We start from the raw sequence: 20,715 nt of genomic DNA on the forward strand, positions 1-20,715 counted from the left end.
GACAAGCTCACTGCTGCATCCTCTATAAATAAACTGATGTCTTCAGTTTCTGGAGCTAAAGTCTTCATTCCCTGTGCAGAACTACTGTCCTTAGTCCTTGCACTAGGAACTTAGCAGATGGGAATTTATAAATGCAAGGACTATGTAAATACAATATATAAATGCAAAGAATATATAAATGCAAGTGATGTGTTTTGGCTGTAGCTAGCATTATCAGGCAAAAGCTAGGACTTCTTATCTGGTATAGAAAAGTTTAGGATTATCCCATGAGGAAAAGCAGTATTTATCCTTTTTTCAAACTTAATAGCTCTCAAGGGCTGTTTGATTTGAAAGGGAATACAATGAACACGTTCCAGGAGTACCCACATGCACTTGGATAGGGAAGGGCAGGGGAATCGGTGACAGCATTTCTCCGTGACTCCTGATGGCATACATCTGAGCCAACACGCTCCTTTTCATTCTGCAGACAAGAAGCTGGAGATGACCAATCTCAAGAAAGGTCTGCAGTATGAGTTTCGTGTGGCAGCTGTCAATGCTGCAGGCACAGGAGATGCCAGTGAGCCATCAAAGCCTGTCTTTGCACGGGATTCCACAAGTAAGTGCACTGCCCCCAGTCCTTCTGGCTTGGAATTGGTACATCCGAATGTAGATTGGTGACGTTAGTGGAGAGAGGATGGCTTCAAGTGCTTGGTAAAAGTATGTGAAGATCAAATAATTGGGAATGTTTCATGGCAATGGATAGAATCCATTATCCGCATGAGGAATGGCAGGATTTTCTGTGTGATGTCTTAGTGAAGATGTGGCAGACTCTATGTATGGGGGAGATGTACAGTGTGGAGAAGTATTTTCAGGATGGGTTGCAGACTGTTTCAGCGTTGATATCCAGTGCACTTCAAGTATGTAACCTGCTTTAAGTGGTCTTGCCTTGGCAGGGGAGTTGGACTAGATGATCTCCAGAGGTCTCTTCCAACCCTAATGATTCTGTGATTCTGTAATGTTGGGGAATCTCAGAAAGTGACTGGAAAAAAGAGGACAGAATTCCTAGAAAAATAGCTTAAATAAAATTTCTCTTTTCAGAATCTCTAGGTCAAGTCCAGGACCTTAAAGTGAGCAGCAGTGACAGCTCTAGTATCACCTTGACATGGAAGAGACCTGAAACAAATGATGGGAGTGATGTGAAGGGCTATGAAGTGGAAGTACGGTCTTCTAACAACCTCAACTGGACCAAATGCAATGCTCTTCCCATAGAGACGACCACTTACACAGTCAAAGGCCTCCAAGCCAAGGAGATATACTTCCTGCGTGTAAGAGCCCTCAATGACAGTGGCCCAGGAGAAGCCGCAGAGCTTGAAGCTCTCCTTGGACCTGCTCCCCCCATAGGTAAGTCAAAGTGGGCTTTCAGAACAAGGTCATTCTACAGGCAACAGCATGCAGGCAAGGTCCGTAGGTCACTGACAAGCTTCTTTTAAGTTCCAGACCGTAGCAGAAGGACAAGTACCATGTTGCTTCTCTACAGTATGGTCTTATTCAGTTACATCTTCAGGAAATGAAGATATAACTGATAATAAATGTGCAATGCACGGTGTTCAGCTCCTGTTAAAGACTCATTATGACAAAAACCCCTCCAAAACTGCCTTTTCTCCTCTTTTCTTTCCAACCAGCTCTTGGGGAAGGCATTAGGAATATATCAAACACAGGTGTGTGACTGTCAGCTGGAGACTCTGTAGTAATGTACAACTTTTCATTGTGATCACTGTCTTTTCCAGTTCCTCCAAGGTTACTAATAGATGACACAGTGAAAAGCTTCCTGGTTATAAAAGCAGGAAATACCATCCGAGTGAATATTCCCTTTGAAGTAAGTATTCAAACTTGTTAGTAAGAATTCCCCACCTGTTTTTATGTTGTAGTCAATAGCAGACAGGAAAACTGAGCTTTCTTGGCATGGTATTTTATTTACTAGACACTGGGCAGATTCTTTAAGCTGCATGTGCTGTGTGTACTCTCTGCATGTGGAAAACATGAGCAAGAATTCAGCTGTCACTCTTAGCATTAGTGCTATAAGAGATTAGGGTCACTCTTTAACCTCTGCAGGTGGCACAGTGTTGGCCATCCAACCATCTCAATATTAGCATCATCTGGTACTCATCTGTCATACTTAGTTTAAAAATCAGTTCTTTCCCTCTGACTCCCTCAGAAGACCTTGGGGTAGCATTTCTAGCCACAGCTTCTTAACTGTGTTTGTAATACTAAGCAGCAGGACTTCAGCTATATGACTCGAGGAATGGATGCATTGGAATCCTGTCTGCTTAGACACGAGCTTGGAGTAACACAGATAAAGTCTGGGATATCCGGAAAAGGAGAGACCAAAGATGGCATAATGGAAGCAAAGACTTTGAGAATGTTTCTTCTATCCAAAGCCAGCCGTAGAAAATATTAACTACTGATGTCAAATGTTTGTCCTGATGTCGCACACCTTGTTTGACATGGTTAACCTGGACAACTTATTCCAATAACAGTCTTAAAAGAGACAGAGAAAGAGAAAGTTGCAAAGAAACTTTGGAGCAGCCCTTTCTTTAGATCTGTTAGGTCCATCTTGGATCCATATTTCTAAATATTACCTTAGTGTGCCATGTAGGTACACATTTTTGCAGGTATACTTTGAGCAACCTGCTCTAGTGAAAGGCGTCCCTGCCCGTGACAGGGGTTTTGGGACTAGAGGAGTTTTAAGGTCCCTTCCAACCCAAACCAGTCTGGGATTCTACGATTTGGGGCAAGATAATGAAACTAAAGAATTAAAGCTGCAATCTGGAGGCAAACCAAGTGGGCCATAACTTGTGTTTTTCTTTACAGGGGTCTCCAGACCCAGTGGTGACCTGGTTAAAGGATGGGCATCCTCTTCCAAGCCAGACTACAATAAAAACCAAAGATGATACCACGCAGCTGCTGATTGGAGCAGCTGAGTTCACTGACAGCGGCACCTACACCGTTGAGCTCCAGAATGGGTTAGGGAAAAGAGAAACATTCAGCTTCCAAGTTCAAGTTACAGGTGACTCCCTCACTACCAGATATCCATGCAGATTTACTGCAGATAGGCCACAAACTGAGCTGATCATGGTGAGCACTGGTGCAGTTAAGAGCAGTTTTCCATGAGATTGGGTGGTGTCTGCAGGACAGAGCAATCCGCTGGTTAAAATGACACCTGGTTTCCCGAGTGACTTTGCTTAAATAGGGGAGTGCAAAACACAGGAGAGCAGATCTTACCCTTTGTAACAGTCTAAGGTTAGGCAGCAGCAGGCTGTAGGACATTTAGTCATAGCTACTACAACTCTATATGCTGTCTCCCCAGGAGGTGAAAACATTTAACTGTACCACCCTCATCTCCTCCGTATAAGAAGGGAAGAGCCAAGCAATGCAGATGTAACGTGGCAGAAGTGCAGTTAATAGCGAATGAGTTGGTGTGACTGGTGAAGGAATCAAATCTTGTCCCTTCTAATGACCAGGCTGTTTACTCAGCCCCCAGAACTAGAATATACTCCGAGTTCTTAGAGTTCTGTAATGTGCCACTTTCCCTACATCTTTGATACTATTTGCTTTTATATGACAGATATCCCACAATCGCCTGGACCTATTCAACTGCAAGAGAATGTGCCAAATACAGTGACAGTAACCTGGGAGCCATCAGCATCCGAGAAATGGGAGAGTGATCTCTACTACACAGTCCTGAAACGTGAATCACAGAAGGGCATGTGGCGTGTGGTGGGTGACCTGATCTACACCAACAAGTTCACATTCACCCGTCTGATCCCAGGCCGGGACTACTACTTTAGAGTTGTGGCAAAAAATAACTTGGGAACCAGTGGTCCATCTGAAACTGTGCAGCCTTGGAGAATCCGGAAACCCAAGGGTAAATCAGTTTTACAGATGTTTGTGAGTGCTGTCCTGCTTTGTTTCTTGTATTGTTTCTAACACATCATCCTGAAATGGGGGTGCTCTCCTGGGAACATTTAGTTGCCTAGAGAATGCACAGAGACACCCTAAGACCTTCCGGTGTGGCAGGGAAGGAAGTGCCATGACTGAAAGTCAATCGTTTAACTGCTGCCTTCTCTTGCTGTGGAGCAGTATCTGAGCTGTGTTTTTATGCTGCTTGTTCCGTTTACAGCCGAGTTTCACGTCAAACCCCAGAAGTACAAGGGAGTTAATCAAAACCAGCCCCCGAGGTTCCTTGTCCCATTGAAGCCTCATGTGGTGACCACCGGCAGCGAGTGCCACATGAGCTGTGCGGTTGGAGGCCATCCAGCTCCAAAGATCAGGTGGTACAAGGACAGTAGAGACCTCTCCAATGATCCCACCTATTTTTGCACGAACGACTTTGGAGTCTGCTCCCTGGTCGTCCTGGGTGTCACGAAACAGGATGAAGGAGAATATATGGTAGAAGCCACGAACGAATCGGGCCGTGCGTTCAGCAAAGCCTTCCTCACTATTAAAGGTAACAACAATCTTCAATGCTCCTCTTCCTGCATGTCAAGATACATCGCTGCTGTTAAGATGCCTTAAAATGGTAGCCATGCAGCTTTATTTAGTGGCAAGAGCCATCTCCCGTAAGGCAGTGGATATTTGGACTGCTTCATTGAATTTTTAATTATCTTACTAGTCATCAACTATGAAATGAAATAGAAATGAAAAGGCAGGCATGAGAAAAGCACTTGATTCCTACCTGATCCAGGAGTTCTGGTTGACCATGTGCAAATCTTTTAGAAGGAAATATCCCACCTTCATTTGTTAAGATAATGTCTGATGTTTCTCTAGTGCAGGAGCTGCAGAGCAGAAGGTCCTGCAAGATGTGCAAGGTTGGGTGAAGCAGTGAGGAAAGAGCTGGTGTTATGTGGCAGAAAGGAATGAGAAAGGAGGAAAGAGAGGGATGAGGTGTAAGTTGAATAGGGCCATCCTGATGTGAATAGAGAATCAGTGTGGTTGACTGAAGATAGGACTGATCATAGAATCATAGAATAGCTGGGGTTGGAAAGACCTTAAGATCATCCGGTTCCAACCCCCCTGCCATGGGCAGGGACACCTCACACTAAACCATGGCACCCAAGGCCTCATCCAACCTGACCTTGAACACTGCCAGAGATGGAGCATTCACAGCTTCCCTGGGCAACCCATTCCAGTGCCTCACCACCCTCACAGTAAAGAATTTCTTCCTTAGATCCAATCTAAACTTCCCCTGTTTCAGTTTGAACCCGTTACCCCTTGTCCTGTCACTACAGTCCTTAATGAACAGTCCATCCCCAGCATCCTTGTAGCCCCCCTTCAGATACTGGAGGCTGCTCTGAGGTCTCCACGCAGCCTTCTCTTCTCCAGGCTGAACAGCCCCAACTTTCTCAGCCTGGCTCCATACAGGAGCTGCTCCAGCCCCTGATCATCCCTGTGGCCTCCTCTGGGCTTGTTCCAACAGTTCCATGTCCTTTTCATGTTGAGGACACCAGAACTGCGCACAATGCTCCAAGTGAGGATTGTGCTCTTGTAGCTGTTCTTGTTGCTGATGGTGGGTTATACTTATAGATAAATACTGCTGGCAATTTTACTCAGTTCATTCTGAAATATCCTTTACTTTGAGTCAAATATTTTCCTTTTAATGCAATTGAGAATACCCTGGTGGGATTATATGAGTGAAGAAATGGGTCAGTTCAATCCCTGTAATCCTTTTGCAAACATCTCCCTTATTACAATATTGAGCTACTTCTTTCTCTTCTTTTCAGACTCCACCCTGTAGCATGACCTTCCTGAGACCATCCCTGCACTGCTGTGTAAATATGAAGGGTTTCATTGAGAACTGGTCTACGCAAAGGCTATGTCTTTATTTACAGATGTGTATTATAGTCCGAGTGCTTTCGTTTTCAGATCCAGTAGTTGCATTTGGAACATGATGCTGCACCATAGCCAAAATGGGGGGGGAAAGCATTAAAAGAAGTGTATCTCTTTGTAATGATCATGGCTTTCCACTAGACCTTCAAAGCACAATTAGAAGCCTCAGGAACACAGAAGATGAGAGGAAAAATAATTGGCCAAAATGAAGCTTCCCATGGAGAACACAGGCAGGAGAGATCATTCTGCCACCCCACTCACCTGCTGGCAGGCTGCAGCTAGAGTATTTCTTGTCACCAGAGATCAATGAAGCCTTTTAGTGCGTGATTTTCTAATCCAAAGCAATCATTTCAGATTCCATGTATTTCTCAGCAGGTTTCCTAATCGTGTTCTGCATTTATTCCACCTCCAGTAGCAGCCAAGTGTTTTATTTTCCTTAACTTCGAAGCTGAAACCAGGATCTGCCTGCTAATTTTATCTGGGCTCTAAAGGGATACATTCTCAGATCGGCCAACATGGGGTAGTGCTACTCCCAGTGAAAATTCATTGATGGGAATGACTGGAAATCTAGAACCAATTGTATTAGTGTGTGCAGATCAATGCTGTACTTAGAAAATCTACTATCGCAAGTGCTGTAAACCAGGATGTATCTGTCCTAAACCATCACCTTTGAAACAGATCTGCCCCTACCTCATGTTCTTGCTGGAATGTTTTTGCTTAATGCAAAAAGAGGTTCAAAATCTGTCATGTTTGACCAGAAAGATGAGGTACCACCAGAGATCTTCTGCCATGGCTGGGGAATGCCATCACTGAGTGGAGGAGGAGACTGGAAAGCACAAATGTTATGAGGACTGTATGAACATATAGCACTGGAGCGTTAGCACCCAAGGTACTTTGACAGCATCTAGACAACAGGAGAGCGTAGATCAAAGACTCAAAAGGCACTGGATCCTCAGACCCAGTCAAACTTTATGTGGGGCTGAAGTGTTCTTTCTGCTGCTATTTTGTACAACGTTGTAGACAAAGCAACAGTAGATTATGAAATTAAACCGTAATTCAGGCAAATCCATCAAGAGTAAGTTTTTTTTATTTTGGAGAAGCAAGCACAGCCAATTCCTGACTGCAATCCCTGTCAGCCCTGTAATGGCTGTGTGAGCTCACCCCTCACCCTGTGTTGTGTGGGTAGGTTCCTGTTTCACCTGGGGGGAGCAGGAGAATAGCTACAAGGCTTTTACAAGTTTGGTTCTTGCTCATCTGTGCCCGTGCTGATGGGGTGGCAGAGTGGTGCAGGCTCTCCTCAGGCTAACTAGGCTCAAAAGAACATAAGCATGTGCACGGTGGCATGAGGCAGCCACTTGCTGCTGAGGATGTACCCATAGCAAGTGATCTCATGCCTCTTCCTTGAAGCTATCACTACCAGCTGCTGCCAGGAACGCGCATGTGGCATGCTAACCTTCAGCAAGGATCAGTTTATTCACAGTGTGTGATAACCCAGGCCTGCTCCCCACTAAGTGTTGTTTTCCATCGGGGCCCAGCTTCTGCCCTTGCTCCTCCCTTGGCTGCTCAGCTGGTCCCATCCCTTCATCTCCAGGGTGTGGTGCTGTAGGACTGCAGAGCCCTCCAGGTCTCCCCAGGCTTCTACAGTGCAGGAGTTCTGTGGTTCCAGCTCCTTCAGAGGCCTGAGAAGCTTTAGATCTCCCATGAAACTCCATTTAAGAGCTGCCATTGGCAATGTCTTACCTCGAGCTAAAGGCCTGAACACTTCTTTCATGGGTTATGAGGTTATGGCAGGAGTACACTCAAGGGAGCGTCACCCTCAGATCATTGAGGATCTTGCCTTTCTGTGTGCTCCTGTAGCTTAGATCCAAACATCATTCAGTACCTAAAGGGGGCTGACAAGAAATCTGGAGAGGGATGAGGGCATTTGGGATCATCACCTCTGCTTCCAAAGCCTGTCTCAAACCTCCCTTTGCTCCTGAGCAGAGACAGTGCAGCTGGGCTGGAGATGCAGACCAGGAGGCGGCTGCTGCTGGAGTCCCAGAGGTGGGTAAGGAAGCCACTTACGCCCCATGCAGAGGGGCTTGCAGGCTGCACCAAGGCAGGAATTCAACCTGCATGGAAGCGCGCAGCCGTGGTACCCTGGCGCATGTCCTGCTGCATTCCCTCTATTCCATGATGGTGTGGCTGGAGGATGGAGATCTGGGAGCAGAGCATGGATGCACACAAGCCGCTGTGGTTTACATGACTCTGTGGTTACCAGCACTGGGCAGTGTTATGTGTTGGGGCAGGATGAGGCCATGGCTTTGCTAAGGTCCAGCTCAGTGTCCTGCTCTAGGTGGGAGAACTACCCTGGTCTCCGTTGTCTTCCATGGGCTCCCTTTCTCAATATCAGGTAAGACTTTTGTCCTTTAATGCTGTTTGCCATTCCCCATGGGAGCTGTCAGCCTGGCAGCAAGCGTGTTCTGAACTGGCAGAGTGGAGCGTGAAGGGGCTGATGCTCGAATTCCCTGCCTAATCTTACTTCTGGACCTGGTACCATGTTAAACAAAACCAAACCATTGCAGCAGGGATGGAGTTGGCTGTTCACTGATGAAGTCAGTGAGATGAACACAGTGTGGACAGGATCTTCACCTGTGTGACCGCTGAGCATGGTCTGTGGGCCATAGGTGTGTGGTTAACCTGGGTGCTGCTCTATCTGATGGAGCTCACTGTTGTTCAAGTCTCATTTTAAGGCAGGATGCAGCAGCACCAGCTCAGTGGAGGTGATGCTGTGTGCGCTCAGTTGCTCTGAGAGCAGCCTCAGGAAGTACCTTAACTCACAGAAAAGAGCCTGTTAAGCCCCAAGGAGCTGGGATGTGGGTGATGGGGAAACCATCACAGTGTTAATGCAGCTCATCTGCTATTCTTGCTGTAAACAGGGATTTAAGAGGCCTCCACCTTTAGCCCTTTCCCTCTGCCCAGCTCTGCCACTGGGTGGCTGCTGTAGTCCTCCAGGGGGTCAGAGCTATTGGAGAGCTGGCCCAAAAGGGATGGTACCGAGATGAAATGAGAGTGAAATCCCCCAGAGGAGCACGCTGCAATGTGCTTGTGCTGGCTGCTTCCTTCAGCCTCGCCGGTGACACTGGCTCCTCCTCACCCTCAGCAGGCTTAGCCTTCCCCAGCAGCTGCAGATCTGCATGTCAGACCCAGAGGCACTGACCTATGAAGTTCTGTTACCCTGCAGGTGGCATCTCCTTGCTCACTCTGACCCGGTCCAAACCTCTGGGCTGGGCATTGCCATTCCCTTTAAGGTGGCCTTGGAGCAGCCGGAGCTTCCGGAGGTGCAGCTCTTTGTGTCTACAGCTCTGCTGTCCATGTGCAGCCGCCTGCCCTCTGCACTGACCCTTGGGTTGGGACGGTGGCTGCCTCCCCCTTGCCTGCTGTAACCGCTTAGCGCCGGGCAGGCAAACCCAGGTTTCTCTGCCCTCTTTCCCCTCCTCTCCCTCACCCGCCATTCCCAGCACAGCCCCAGCTTTCCACATCCCTGGCAGCGGACTGAGGTTGTTTTGCCTCCTCCAGCCGCCTGCATTGCCTCTGCCTCCACCCGGCCCTCGGCTCTTCTGCCTTGGTGTGGCACGTAGTGGCCTTTGTTCTCACCCGTTGCATGGCGAGCAGATGAAAGCCGACCATGAAGCATAATTTATAGCTAGCTTGAAACACAGTTTTGGCAGGGCAAAGCACGCCAAAAGATGTAGCAATGCCTGAGGAGCTGCGCTCATAGTGCTTATCAAACGATGCTTGAAAGGCTCCGTAATGCAAGAGGAGGCTCGAGTTGCTCAATTCTAGCAGAGGATAAACTGCCTCTATTACAGGGGCACGTGTTTAGGAGCAAGGCGCTGATAGCTGGCTTTTGGGAACTCGTCCGGCGAGGCAAATCAGAGCTTTGGGAGCCTTGGTCCAGAGGGCAGCCAGTCTACAGGAGAGGGCCCATGCATATGCCTGAACAGGGCTGCACCACCTCTCCTGTCCACCCTTCTAGAAAACTGGCCTGGAGAGGAGCTCATTGCCTTTAATGCAATCAAATATGTGAGTGAACTTCATGCTGACAACCCTGGAGTGCCTGGGCAGCAGGGGTTGGGCACCAGGGATGGGTGCTGACTGCACAGTTACCCCCAGCCACCAGGAAAGACCTGGTCATCAGTTGGTGCGGGGTGACAGTTGGGCTGTGCAGCCCTTGGACAACGCTGAGCCTTTAGGACAATTGTGTTTCCTGTGTGGCCCTGAGGGGAGATGCTGTTGTGATGCTGCAGAGGCCATTCCAGCAGCTCTGTTGGGGCTATTGAGCTTTTCAGGTCAGTGAGGACCTTAGAGAAACCTGAGCCATGCATGGATCATCTCCTGTGTGTTTGTGTCCTGACATGGAGCTGCAGTGACCCACCTGTCCCTGTGTGCTGTCAAGGGGGGGGTCCAGGGAGCAGCTCCACTCCCGACCCAGGCTCCTCCATCATTATCTCACTCTTCAGCTTTGTTTTGAGTTATTTCAGCCAGCTCCCTCCAGGACACATCCTGGGGTTTGTGCTATAAAACCCCCACCCCACACAGAAAGAACCCTAAGAATAAAAATAATAATACAATAATAATAATAACAACGTTGTTGGCCACCATGGGAGTCCAACGAGCATGATCTGTAGATGCAGCCTGCTCTGAAGAGGAATGTCCCCAAGCACGCTGGCTGAGAGCCTGTCCACGCTGCCTGCCTCAGAACCAGGATTAATCCCTGTCCCTCTTTCATTACGCAATGATTCTGACCATGTTGCTGAGCAGGGAGGACCCCTGGGACATCCAGATGGGAGTCCCTTGGCCAAGGCTTCTGTCTCCCATCTCTTGGGACAGGACGTTTTGTACTGCCCAGAGCCAAGGAGGTGTTCTAGTTGCAAAGGTGCCCTCTTTTCCTTCCCACAGCCAGTTCAAACACTTTGAATTCCATTTGCTGTGCCAAGGACAAGTAGTTTCCCTTCCCAAGGAGGTTGTCCTCCTCCCAAAGCTCCTGCTGGGCTGCAGCAAGGTGCCCTTTCCTCTCCCTTTTATTACCCATGGGGGCAGGAAATTTCCTGCACATGAGACCTCAAGTAGAACGTGGGGTAAAGCTGCCTGGAAAAATGGTGTCAAACCCCATTTCTGCACAGAGAGGTCTGAATTTCACTGTGCTTTGTCAAATCAACTTATATTGGAGATTATGGAGGGCAGGTGCTACCGAATAACTACTGAAACATCCTTGGTTTTCTAGGTGAAACCTTTGTACAGAATGTCCGCCTGTTCTGACTGCAAGAGGAGGATGAGATGCTTTGTTCTCCAGAAGTAAGGTGAGATACTGGTTTTCAGTCATTCCTAAGCAGTAGAGCAGTCCTTAATGCTTTAATTGGAATGAAATGGTATGTGATAACCCCAGCAGTTACAGTGTCTTTAAAGCAAAGAGGAATTGCTTTCTGGTGTCACAGAAGTGGTGAACTTCCTCTTCAGCCTCAGCATCTTCACACTGCAGGGCGCTGGCTTTGAGTTCCACAGCCATGGCAAACAGATGTGGTAGACCCCAGTGGGAGCCACAGTTTTAGTGCCAGGCTGCTCATTCCTACCCTTTCACAGGGATGTTTGCAGCCCCCCAGGTGCCGTGGAGGACTCTGGAGTTAAGAAGGACCATGTTCGGCTGCAGAGTTATCATCCAGCCCCAGTCTGCGCACTGAAGCTCTCCATATGCCCATGGAGCTGCTGGTCAACTCGCTTAAAACCCCACTTTTCTCTTCAGGGCCAGAGCACAGCAGGTATGGGGAGGATGGAGGAGGTGGTGTCTTCAGCCTGGATGATCAGAGATTACCCAGGAGCCTTCCTCAACCACAGAAGAAAGAGCCAGGTCGTCTTCAAGGTGAGAAGGGACAAGTGACACCATGCAGAAGCTGCAGCAGGGATGATTTCAATGCACGTAAAGAACAAGGTTTTTCCCATAAGAGACATGCAGCCCTGGGGTGGGATCTCTTATTGAAGATACTCAAAACTCAGCTGGGCAAGGACTGGAGCGACCTGAGCTGGCTTTGCAGTGAGCGCTACTTTGACCATGACTCAGGACCTCTCAAAGACCTTCCAACCTAAACATCTCTATGATATTCCCCTAGTGATGGGCAGTGACACTTACATGCACGTGGTAGCTTATTGCATCCTACGGAAGACTTGGAAAAGGGAGATAGCACTGGACAACGAGACGTCTCACTTGGGCTTTGGCAGCCTAGGAAATGGTAGGAGGAGCCTCCTGTTGTCCTCCTTGATTTTGTGTCGTGGTTAAGGCATCAGACCCCAACTGAGAGCCAAGTGCAGTTTCTGCCCCTGACCCCACCTTGGACTTGCCAGCCCCGTCATGGGGCTGCCAGAATGTGGAGCCAGGACACAGCCATTAGCCAGGAGGCAGAATAAACTGCATGCAGCCATCTCCCTGGGCTTTGTCTTCATTTATGGTGGGCTCAAGCCCTCTCCTTCACTTCTTGTACAGTGCATTTATATGGTCCTGGACCTGGCAGCATCACTGCTGGAGATGGAGTCCCACACCACTGCCCTCCCTCCACCAGCCTTGGAAGCAGCAGATGCACCTGGTAGGACCTGACTTGAATGCACTGACAAGGCACCACCCAGGTAACTCTCATGCACCCCACAGGGCCCCTGAGACACACTTCAGTTATCTCTGGGATTTTCCATGGCAGTGTGGGCTATTCTCCCTGGTCTGAGCGTGGTTATTCCAACCCCAGTCATCCTCAGGCACTGCCTTCTTTAACAACCAGCTCCCTTAGGACCTGCCAGAAATAGGGTGACATGGAAAGGGATGGCTTTTCAACTCCTTAAATATCTAGAAGCAAGAGAGGCACTGGTCAGGTTCTAGGCTGGTGACCTACAGAAATGGAGCAGGTAGGTAGATGAAACTAGGGAGAAGGTGCCTACCACAAAGGCTGTCAGGTCTTCTGGGCACAGTCAAGCAGAACTCACTGTCGCTTGGCAGCCTGCAGTGGACACGCAACCATGCTGAGGGGCTGGCACATCCTCACAAACAGCCTTGAGACCCCAGCCTGGCGTGCACATGGATGGATGTGGTGGGGGTACCATGACACAGGCATGCAGAACAACCTCCCATGCTTGCCTCAGCAGCATTGCCCACTTTCAAGGGAAGCCTCTTGCAGCAACCCCATGTAACTGGTCCCCAAGAACAAGCTTCAGCATCACCACAGGTAAGTGCCATGAGCACAAGGTGTCCCTCATTGCACCCATCTCCTCCCACATATCCTCTCCTGCAGATTAACAGCCTACACTGTGGTGCACCAGGGAAGACCTTGGGAGAGGCCAGCCCTAGGGATCGTGAGCTGGGATCTCATGCAGCCTCCTGGGGCTCTGCAAAGGAATCTGTTATCCCAGACTCCCTCAAACCCTGTCACAAACTTTACCCTTGAGCTGCTGGGCAAGGACCATAGCAAGGAGAGGCTTTGCCACAGGTTCCCACATGGTGAGTCTTGGTGTGAAGCATCTCTCCCTTCACAGAGATGGGCGAAGAGACAACCACAGGCTGAGCTTGCCCTGAACTGGTTATTGCCATAGCAGACGGTACTGGGTAGAGATGGGAGGAGGTCAGCAGCTCCTTGACCAATTTTGCGGAGGCTCCTCAAGTGAGATGGGGACACAAAGAGACTAAACTGGGTGGATTGGCCTCTTTGATAGCCTTCTCCTGGGGGGAAAGCAGAGCTCCTTGTTCTCCATCACCATTCTCTCCACCCAGGGCACCTCCCTGGTGCCTGCCCTTCCCTGCCACTGCATGCTCACCCCTGGTGCTTGTTTCCAGAGTACCTGCTGGCCACAGCACCTCCCTTTTTAGCTGCTGACAACTGTGAGCAGTTCAGAGCTGCGATGCTGTTGTTCATCAAAGGTGGGATCTGGGATGTGCTGTTTGGCTGGGGATGTCTGAGTGTAGGGAAGGGCAGAAGGGACAACCTGTACCCTCAGCCTGGATAGCAACTGAGTCTGGACCTGCTGTCGGGCACCCGCAGGTTCCCTCACAGAGCTTGAAGGGTGGTCTCCAGCCCACAAATGTCCTGCCCTACTTTGTGTTCCCTCCTGTGCATTACATGAGCCATCTGCCGCAGAGGCAACAAAAGCAGGGAACCAAGAATATGAGGCCAAGGAGGTCCAGTTGGCAAGGGCAAGGGCTTGTCCTGCTCTCCAGCCCCCCAGGATGGTCAGGAGTGGAGCTCAGGGTACACAAAGAAAGGCTGGGAGAGGTGCATTGGTTCAGATTGAATGAGGGAAAATTTAGAGGGATCTTATGCTTTATGCAGTGAATTAACTGGAGGGTGCAGAGAAGATGGAGCCAATCTTCAGAGGTGCATGGGGAGAAGAAAAGAGGCAGTGAGAACAAGCTGGGACATGGGAAATTCCTTTTAGATACCTGGAAAAAAAATCCACTATGAGGGAAGTCAAACCCTGGGAGAGAGGCTGCGGGATCACCATCCAACCTCAACTGGACAAGGTCTGGAGCAACTGGATCCTGACCCGGCCCAGCAAAGCTGGCTGTGTTTGGGCAGAAGGTCAGCCTCTTCCTATCTCAATTGTTCCATGTTTCTGTTAGGACACACCTTAATGATGCATTGACTTAGTTCCCAGGTACTCTATCTCCATTACGCAATGCTTTCATCTGGCTGCATGTAGCCTCACAGCTGCTCTGTGTGAATGATCCTTCCTTAGTGTCCTCACCTAAGCTCCCATCCACAACAGGAGACCTCTGGGGCTTGGTGAAGCCTACCTGCTTTGCCAAGGGCCAGCCCATGATCTGCCCAACCTCCTCATCCTCCTGCAGCACCACCTGAGTGCCACACGTGTGTGAAGGAGCGGAGGGAAGGCTTTGCTCAAGAGCAATCTGCCCGCATGTCTCAGCAGGCTTCTGCATGGCTTCCCTCAGCCTGGCAGCTCCATGCTCGCTTTCTGCTGGATCCTGGTTGCCCTGTTGGGTCTGAGCTCTCCATCTGCCCCGTTCCGGTGGTGCTTTCTGGTCTCACGGAAGAAAGAGAACCTTTCATGAGAGCAGAGCAAAACTGAGGCTTTGCAAATCTGCAGAGCAAGGTTTCCCCATGGAGAAACCGTGCCAGGCTCTGGGAAGCCTCCGCTCTGCTGTGGCAAGGCTCAAAGGCAAATACAGGGAATTCCCAGCACCTTTACCTCTGTCCCTCCTCATCACCACCCGCCCTGAGGACGAAGCAACCCTGGGTGCTAAAGGAATACCACAGCAGGACTCCCTGCCTCCAGACTTGGGAGCCAACTGCTCTCCCGTGGCAGATTTCACAGCAGCCCGTATCCACTTCCAGCTGAGGAGTGCCTGACAAGTTGGAACAGCGAGCCCTGCACGGCTCTGGGAGCAGCGCTGGGCCAGCGAGCCCTTTGATTGCGATCAGCGCGCTGGCAGGAATCCCAGGAACTCGCACAAAAATGCTTTGAAGAGGGCAGATGCGCAAGGTGTGTCCCGTGTGGGGCGCGGGGCCGTGAGTCACGGCATCGCCATGCGATGCACATGCATCCCGGACCGCGGCGACGGCCCCGACACCCTCAGATCACCAGAGCCCTGATTTATTGTAATGTCTTCTTTATTTCACCCTCCAATCTGTTGCCCATCACACCCCGAATTCGGGTTCGCTGCCCTCTTTGCCTTCCCCCTGCTGCTGCCTGCGAGCTCCAGACAGAAAGGCAGACAGGGAATTTGCTTCAGGCACTGGTAAATGCAAGCCCTGCTGCTGCACTGGGGATGACACTCACCATGCCCTGCTAAGTAAGCATCCCCAGCCCGCAGTACAAAGCAGAAGCAGCAGAGGTGCGATGAACTGCTTCTTTTAAATACCTTTTGCTCTTTTGGATATGGGTTTGGAGTCTTTTGTAGAAACCAAGGAGGTTTGGGTTGGAAAGAACCTTAAAGCTCCTCCAGCTCCAACCCCTGCCAGGGGCAGGGACCCCTTCCACTGGAGCAGCTTGCTCCAAGCCCCTGTGTCCAACCTGGCCTTGAACACTGCCAGGGATGGGGCAGCCACAGCTTCTCTGGGCACCCTGTGCCAGCGCCTCAGCACCCTCACAGGGAAGAGCTTCTGCCTAAGAGCTCAGCTCAGTCTCCCCTCTGGCAGGTTAAAGCCATTCCCCTTGGCCTGTCCCTACAGGCCCTTGTCCCAAGCCCCTCTGCAGCTTTCTCTCCCTTGTGCTGGACCATACAAACTTGCCCAAAGAAACTGTTGTTTCTTGAAAGCCTTTGCAAGCTCCATCCCCAGCTCCACTCCCTGTCCCCAGCTCCGCAGCCCAGCTCAGCATTTTGGGTGAGTTATGAAACAGGGCAGATGCCAGAGCCAAATGACGGGCTGTGATAAACACTTGGCTCTCCCGTGCAGGGACAGGGTGAGGGCTGTTTCTTGCCGTAGGGGAAATGACATTACAGGTTTGCAAGAGCTGGGCACTTTGTTGTGCAGAAGCCATCTGACGCTGACAGCCTGTCATTGATTTGCGAAAACATCGCTTGGCATCGATAACAAGCTTTCAGGAGAAACAAGTAGGACAGAGCAAAACAACACCCAGGTATTGCTTTGCTGTTCCCTACCCGGGCTGGAAGCACCCAGATCCATCCCCACTCTTCATCCTTCTCCATTCCGCTTGGGCATTGTCCATCTGCTCATGGGCAACACTCAGCCCTCATCCTGGCTGGCCTTGCTTGGGCATGCTCTAAGTGTTCAGGCTGGTTGGATGATGGAGCAGAGTGAAAGCTCTGCATCCCTTGGGTGAGGTGTCAGGAAACGCAGGGAGAGGGGACTAAAGGTAATTACCCTCTGGTTGCTCTAATCCTGTGTCTCAATGGGTTTCTGCTGTTGGGTTTCACTGGAAGAGCATCCTGAAACATCAGAAGGTGCACAATGCTCATCCATCCGAGGAAGACGCCCTGTGCTTTCTGAAACTATTATTCTTATGAATACAAAACACTGCTCACAGGCCACCAGAGAAAAATAAAACCCGATGAATGGAACAAAACAAAGTGCTTTCCCTCTCCTTTCAAGGAAGGACCCAGCATGTTGGTGCTGAAAGCACCAAGCCTCTGGGCAGAGCCTGGGCACTGATTATTCCCACCAGAAAGAAGCCCCATGGTTCTGTCCATGGGGTTTACCCTCCCTGGGCCAGCGGGAAGGATCCCGCTCCTCCTGGCCTTTCTCTGGACTGTCTTGGGAGACTCAGGAAGCCTCTGCCCTGTGCACTCTCCCCTTGGCCTCCCTACAGTTGGGGTTTGTGCTTCTTCTGTATCAGCCTCTTGTGGCTTGGCAGGAGCTTTGTCAGCGCTTGCTGCGACCTGAAACTGGTCACACCAGCACCGAGGTGTTCGGTTCTCTGCAGGCGAGTTGCTGCAGTGTGGCTTGGCAGAGGGAAAGTTCTCTGCTTGGATTCAGAACCTGGCATGTCGTTTCTTGTGCAGCCACTTTGTCTTCTGCTGGCTAAAGGTCCTGTTTTCCTCCGTGCTACCCCAGGTTACTTGCAAAGGTTGCCCCAACTCTTTGCCTGGTGCCTGCCCTCGTTCATCCAAAGGCTGTCCATGAAGAAAGTGTAACCCCTTTTGGGAAGAGGTCTCACCCCCATGAACACAGCAGGACCCTCCGTGACCCCTGCTTTAGCTGCTGTGCAGGTGACCCTGCAGTCCTGGGCAGGTAGAGCAAGCAAGTGGGGAGCTGGACACCCTGACCAAGGGAGGAGCATCTCGGCAGGATGGAGGCTGGATGCCCAGGCAGGAATGGGCAGTGAGGGCAGCAACGCTCCTCTGACCTATGGTGTGTTCAATGCTGCCTCCTACTAGAAGGGGTGTCCTCAGGCTCTTGGCACCGAGACACCATTTTGATCCATTTTAGACGAAGGGAAATAGTAAAATACAAGCTGAGCGGGCTGCGTGGGAGATCCTGCAGCTCTCCATCCACCAAAGAGCACTATTCCCTACCCAGACCCACAGAGCCTCACCCACGAGCACCTTCACAATGAAAGGAAAGGCGATGTCCATCACCAGCCTTCATTCCTCCCAACCTTGCCCGGTCCCCATTGGTACCCACACGTTCCCCTTGCCCACAGTGTGTGCCGGCACAGGCTGGGGGAGGCAGATGTGGGGCGAGGGCAGCGGGAGCTGTGTGTGCCCTGCAGCGGGGAGCGGTGGGTGTGTGCAGGCAGGGCTGTATATCCAGTCTGGCAGAGGGTGTGCCTGCTCACACGCCGCCGAGCCGAGCCGGGAGCAGGAGCCCTCAGACACCCTTGGCTGGGGGACGTATGGCAAGGAGGGGTTCAGGAGATTAACCCCAGCCTTTGCTGTCGCCTTGCGTTGTGTGCGGTCCGGTGAAGTGCAGCTCCCTGTCCCCAGCCCCGCGGTCTGCTCGCAGCCATGCTCCACTCTCCACTGAAAACAGCGTTGGCGTATGAGTGCTTCCAAGACCAGGCCAGCTCCACGCTGGCTCTGCCCTCGGACCACAAGCTGAAAACTAAGGGCACTGGAAAACAGCGGGTCCAAGAGCAAGTGATGATGACGGTGAAGCGGCAGAAGCAAAAGTCATCCGTGTCGTCAAGCGTGGGACACTCCAATCGAGGTAAAACCCCACCGTGCTCCGGACAGCAAAGGGCTCCCCTCCTGGGACAGAGCAGATGTTACGGGGTGCCTCTATGGGGTTTTGTTTGTGGGGGACAGACTGGTTCGCATCTCTCACAGGTTATCCAAGGTAGGGGATGCTGAGGTCTTTTGCACTGGATGGAAGGCTTAGAGCTGGATGCATCGGCTCCCTCCCGGTGGAGCTCATCTCCCAGGAGTGCTGTGCTGCTCCACATCCTTGAGGCGCTTGGACAGTTCAGTGTGGTGCTATTCACCATTTGCTTCCTGGCCCTAAAGGAGGATTTGCTGCACCTTTGCAGATCCTTCCTCTGCGAGTGCCCCCATGGTTGGAATCCTGCACCAGCTCCGTCCCCTCCCATGGATGGCCAAAGCCATCCACTGCGCCATGGGGCCGGGAGCTGGCCACAAGCAGGGGCTCAGCTCTCTCCTGAGCATTGGGCAGCTCTGCCTGCACACAGGGCACAGACCTGAGCTTGGGATTCGCCTTGGAAGCTCCCAGCGTGTCTCCCATTTGGAGGCTGAGAAGTGTGGGAGCCTCCAGAACACCCCGGTGTGAGTGCTAGGGAGGAGATGAGTTAGGAGGAGCGATGTCCTTTTCTAACCACAGCGGCTTGTGTTGGTTCAGTTGGAATGCAGGGGTGGGGTGTATGGGTGCGAGCAGCCGGTCCACCTCTATGCACTGAGTCTGTGCCATAGAAGACAAGGGATCTTCTGAGTCCTGGAGCTGGGTGTCCTACAGGGATGCCTTCCTCTCGGGGTCAAGGCTTGGCTGATTGTTTTCTTTGCTGTCCCTGTGTCTGGAGGAAGCTGACTGGGAGGTAAACCCCAGCTTTCCCCATCCAGGAGCTGCAAACCCGGATGGCTGTGGCAGGCACATTGCAAAACCTCCTGGTTCTTGGAAGTGCTTTTCCCAGCAGCTGCAGTGAGCTCACTGCCCTGGATGAGTTCACTGGGAAGAGGAATTCCCAAGGCTTTGGGGGAGAGAAGGGCTGGGGCTGGGATGGAACTGTTCAGCCATGTCTGCAGTGGGCAGCTTGTAGAGGGCTGTTTGCTGGGATGCTGAGTGAGCTGGGCCAGTCTCTGCCACCTCTTTCAGGGACTATGGCTTTCCGGGCAGCTGTTCCAAGCAGGATCATGAGGTTGAATCTAGTGCTGAGGAAGTGTAATGGTGCAAACACACATTTTGGGCTGGTTTACTGAGAGAAGCGGTGCAGCACTGGGCTGTGGTTGAGGTGGTGCTGCCCTTGGAGCCATCCTGCCTGCGTGCATTGCAGTTGCTGCGATGGAGGAAATAGAGCAGCTTCTCTGTGGATGACACGGATGCAGTGACACTGCCAGGAACAAATCCCTGCTTTCTCTTTATTTGTGTGCTTGTGGACATAGACTCCCAGGGGTATGTGGGGGACAGCGCAGGGAGAGCTTTCTCCTGCCACCAAAATGGAAGATGCAAATCTCCTCCTACCTCAGGAGGGTTTATTGCTTGAGGTGCTATGGTGCCAGACCTGACAAAATAAACTACAAACCAGGATGAGATGAGAGGCTCTGGATGGGGACAGGGGCACTGCCTTTCCAGCAGAGGGGTATTTCCAGGGGAAGCAGGCACAGAGATATCTCCCACTGCTGCCCATAGCAGGAAGGAAGGGAGGCAGAGGGGGATTGTTCCACTTGGAGAAGCCCAGGTGAAACCTCTGGGAAAGAGGAAAACAAAAAGAGGCAAATTCTCAAGCTGCCCATCTCAGCTCGAGGCTGAAGGTAAACCCCTCCTCCAGACACTGCTGGAAATGCCTGGGAATGGGAATTGCATGGAATTGTGCAGCTCTGGTTTCTGTGTCCCAGGGAAGCTGAGTCACATCCAGCTCCCAGGAACGGCCTCCGAACACAGGGCTGAGGCCGCCCCATTCCCACCGTGGGGAGGTTGGTCAGTGTGAAGGTCCTGGTGGCCGTGCTCAGTGCATTCCTGGATAGAATCCCAAAGAAGCTCTCATTTGTTCTCAGGGTTTTCTCCTGGGTCTAAGCCTGAGTGGGTCAAGTTAAACTTTCAGGTATTGCTGTTGGCACAAATGTTAGCCCAGCAGACCTAATGAGAAGCATTAATATCTCCCACAAACAGGCTTCATGGGGCCGTAGCCAGCTGTGGATATCTGCTTGTTCAAATGCTCCCCCAGCATCAGTTACCTGCATCCCCTCAT

At 51.1% G+C, this 20,715-nt stretch overlaps 2 protein-coding genes across 2 annotated transcripts in view; both read left to right on the forward strand.

Moving 5' to 3' along the window:
- Positions 1–14,964, forward strand: part of IGFN1 (immunoglobulin like and fibronectin type III domain containing 1) — a gene marked incomplete at both ends in the record, with an annotated part of 52,801 nt that extends 37,837 nt beyond the window's left edge. The window contains 11 exons of the mRNA XM_080632898.1: positions 467–595; positions 1,078–1,380; positions 1,767–1,855; positions 2,851–3,046; positions 3,605–3,904; positions 4,160–4,486; positions 9,884–9,930; positions 11,648–11,764; positions 12,383–12,482; positions 13,715–13,798; positions 14,726–14,964. Coding sequence (XP_080489024.1) covers positions 467–595; positions 1,078–1,380; positions 1,767–1,855; positions 2,851–3,046; positions 3,605–3,904; positions 4,160–4,486; positions 9,884–9,930; positions 11,648–11,764; positions 12,383–12,482; positions 13,715–13,798; positions 14,726–14,964 — 1,931 coding nt within the window. The remainder of the gene's footprint in view (positions 1–466; positions 596–1,077; positions 1,381–1,766; positions 1,856–2,850; positions 3,047–3,604; positions 3,905–4,159; positions 4,487–9,883; positions 9,931–11,647; positions 11,765–12,382; positions 12,483–13,714; positions 13,799–14,725) is intronic.
- Positions 14,965–18,304: 3,340 nt separating this feature from the next.
- Positions 18,305–20,715, forward strand: part of PKP1 (plakophilin 1) — a gene marked incomplete at both ends in the record, with an annotated part of 39,498 nt that continues 37,087 nt past the window's right edge. Inside the window, one exon of the mRNA XM_080633127.1 lies at positions 18,305–18,506. Within this exon, the coding sequence (XP_080489253.1) occupies positions 18,305–18,506 (202 nt within the window). The remainder of the gene's footprint in view (positions 18,507–20,715) is intronic.

The sequence above is a fragment of the Psittacula echo genome (assembly GCF_963264785.1).
Source record: "Psittacula echo genome assembly, chromosome: 22".
NCBI lineage: Eukaryota > Metazoa > Chordata > Aves > Psittaciformes > Psittacidae > Psittacula > Psittacula echo.